Raw genomic sequence first — 2,122 nt, 5'->3', positions numbered from 1 at the left:
TCCTGCACCCCTGTCCTGTACTGCCCGCAGGGTCCCGGGCTGGCGGTGCTCGTTTGCAGGGTGACTGGCCATGCTGGTGAGGGCAGAGCCAGCTGGACCAGCATCAATGCACACGACAAGCCCCTCCCCAGGGTCTGTGGCTGTGGAGGATGGATGGAGCAATCACAGGGCATTTCACATTGCTCAGGAGATGTTCAGGGGTGTCATTAGACCCAGTCCACTCCCTCTCCTGAGACTGCAGAGCCCTGATGTGGTGCATTCCCTGGTTTGGCCCTTTACTTTGTGTGACTCCACTTGGTTTGGGGAGTCTCCACTCACTGCCCATCCCAGGCACACGCTGCCCCTGGAGATCCCCTGTGCTCTCCATCCAGGTGGCTCCATATTCCCTTCCAGAGGGATGGGCATATCTCACCAGCCCTCTAATGCGTGGGACAGTCCCCAGCAGAGACCTCTTGACCACTCACCCTCTCCAGGGGCACTGGGCACCCACAAGTGACAGTTGAATCCAGCCCCCATTCCCGCACACGTCACCCAAAAAAGCTCATCCCCCTTAGCCTATGGAAATCACAGGCACAGCAACAGGGCCTTTTGGGGTGCAATTCCCTGAGCTCATTCTTGGCTCCCGCTTGGGAAGAAGACCCCATCGCTCAGGCACAGGACTAAGAAGATCCACTTTTATTGCAGAGATACTACTTGGGAGGCCAGCTCTGACACAATGAGGGGGCAGATTTACAGCAGGCCTCTGGGTCAGACCCATGGGGTTTGGACTATTGGAGAAGTGGGAGGAATTCAGAAGCCTGTGTACAAACATGACTATCACAGACAGAACTCCCAAAGCACAAGAGCTGTCTGAGGTAAACTGGGAATTGCTTGTGAAAAGCGATGGGCAACTTATTGCTGCTGAAATAGCACCAGCTGGATCAGTTTATTCACTGCGTCCTTGAGCTCCTTGTTCCTCATGCTGTAGATGAGGGGGTTCACTGCTGGAGGCACCACCGAGTACAGAACAGCCACCACCAGATCCACAGCTGGGGAGGAAAGGGAGGGGGGCTTCAGGTAGGCAAACATGCCAGTGCTGACAAACAGGGAGACCACGGCCAGGTGCGGGAGGCACATGGAAAAGGCTTTGTGCCGGCCCTGCTCAGAGGGGATCCTCAGCACAGCAGTGAAGATCTGCACGTAGGACACCACAATGAAAAGGAAACACCCAAAGCCTAAACAGATACTAACCACAATAACCCCAACTTCCCTGAGGTAGGAGTCTGAGCAGGAGAGCTTGAGGATCTGTGAGATTTCACAGAAGAACTGGTCCACTGTGTTGCCTTGGCAGAGTGGTATTGAAAATGTGTTAGCAGTGTGCAGCACAGCATAGAGAAAAACAGTGCTCCAGGCAGCTGCTGCCATTTTGACACAAGCTCTGCTGCCCATGATAGTCCCATAGTGCAGGGGTCTGCAGATGGCAATGTAGCGATCATAGGCCATGACAGTGAGGAGAGAATACTCTGCTGACATAAAGAAGACAAAGAAAAAGACTTGGGCAGCACATCCTGAGTAGGAAATGGCCCTGGTGTCCCACAGGGAATTGGCCATGGATTTGGGGACCGTGGCAGAGATGGAGGCAAGGTCGAGGAGGGAGAGGTTGAGGAGGAAGAAGTACATGGGGGTGTGGAGGCGGTGGTCGCAGGCTATGGCTGTGATGATGAGGCCGTTGCCCAGGAGGGCAGCCAGGTAGATGCCCAGGAAGAGCGAGAAGTGCAAGAGCTGCAGCTCCTGTGTGTCCACAAATGGCAGGAGGAGGAACTCGTTGAAGGAGCTGCTGTTCAACATTTGCTCCCCCTGGCCATGGGGGACTGTCCAAGGAGGAAAAGACATTGACAAGTTAGGAGAGACTTTTAAAGGAAAATAAATAAGTAAACATTTTCATTTCTTATTAAAAATCCCACATTGCTTCTCTGTTTATTGGGAGGCCCTTTGTCCAGTTCCCTTGATTGAGCTCTGGTTTGTGAGGGCAGAGGGAGTCATGAGGAGCAGGGACCTCTGCCCGTAGGTTCCATAGGAGTCTGTCCTGCTGTACAGCAGGGGGTACATGGGAATGGGGGTGACTAGCTCTGACATTCACAAT

The 2,122-nt window shown here is 53.7% G+C and overlaps 1 protein-coding gene across 1 annotated transcript; it reads right to left on the bottom strand.

Annotated features, from left to right (window-relative positions):
• Nucleotides 1-891: 891 nt before the first annotated feature.
• LOC135325741 (olfactory receptor 14A16-like) lies at nt 892-1,446 on the bottom strand (the record flags this gene model as incomplete). Its single annotated transcript, XM_064503743.1, has 1 exon — nt 892-1,446. A coding segment is annotated over one exon (555 nt), but the record flags the coding sequence as incomplete, so codon positions are not given.
• Between the last annotated feature and the right edge of the window lie 676 nt (nt 1,447-2,122).

Source organism: Dromaius novaehollandiae, unplaced genomic scaffold (assembly GCF_036370855.1).
Source record: "Dromaius novaehollandiae isolate bDroNov1 unplaced genomic scaffold, bDroNov1.hap1 HAP1_SCAFFOLD_56, whole genome shotgun sequence".
NCBI classification, from domain to species: Eukaryota; Metazoa; Chordata; class Aves; order Casuariiformes; family Dromaiidae; genus Dromaius; species Dromaius novaehollandiae.
This window is presented reverse-complemented; position numbering and strand designations above follow the sequence as displayed.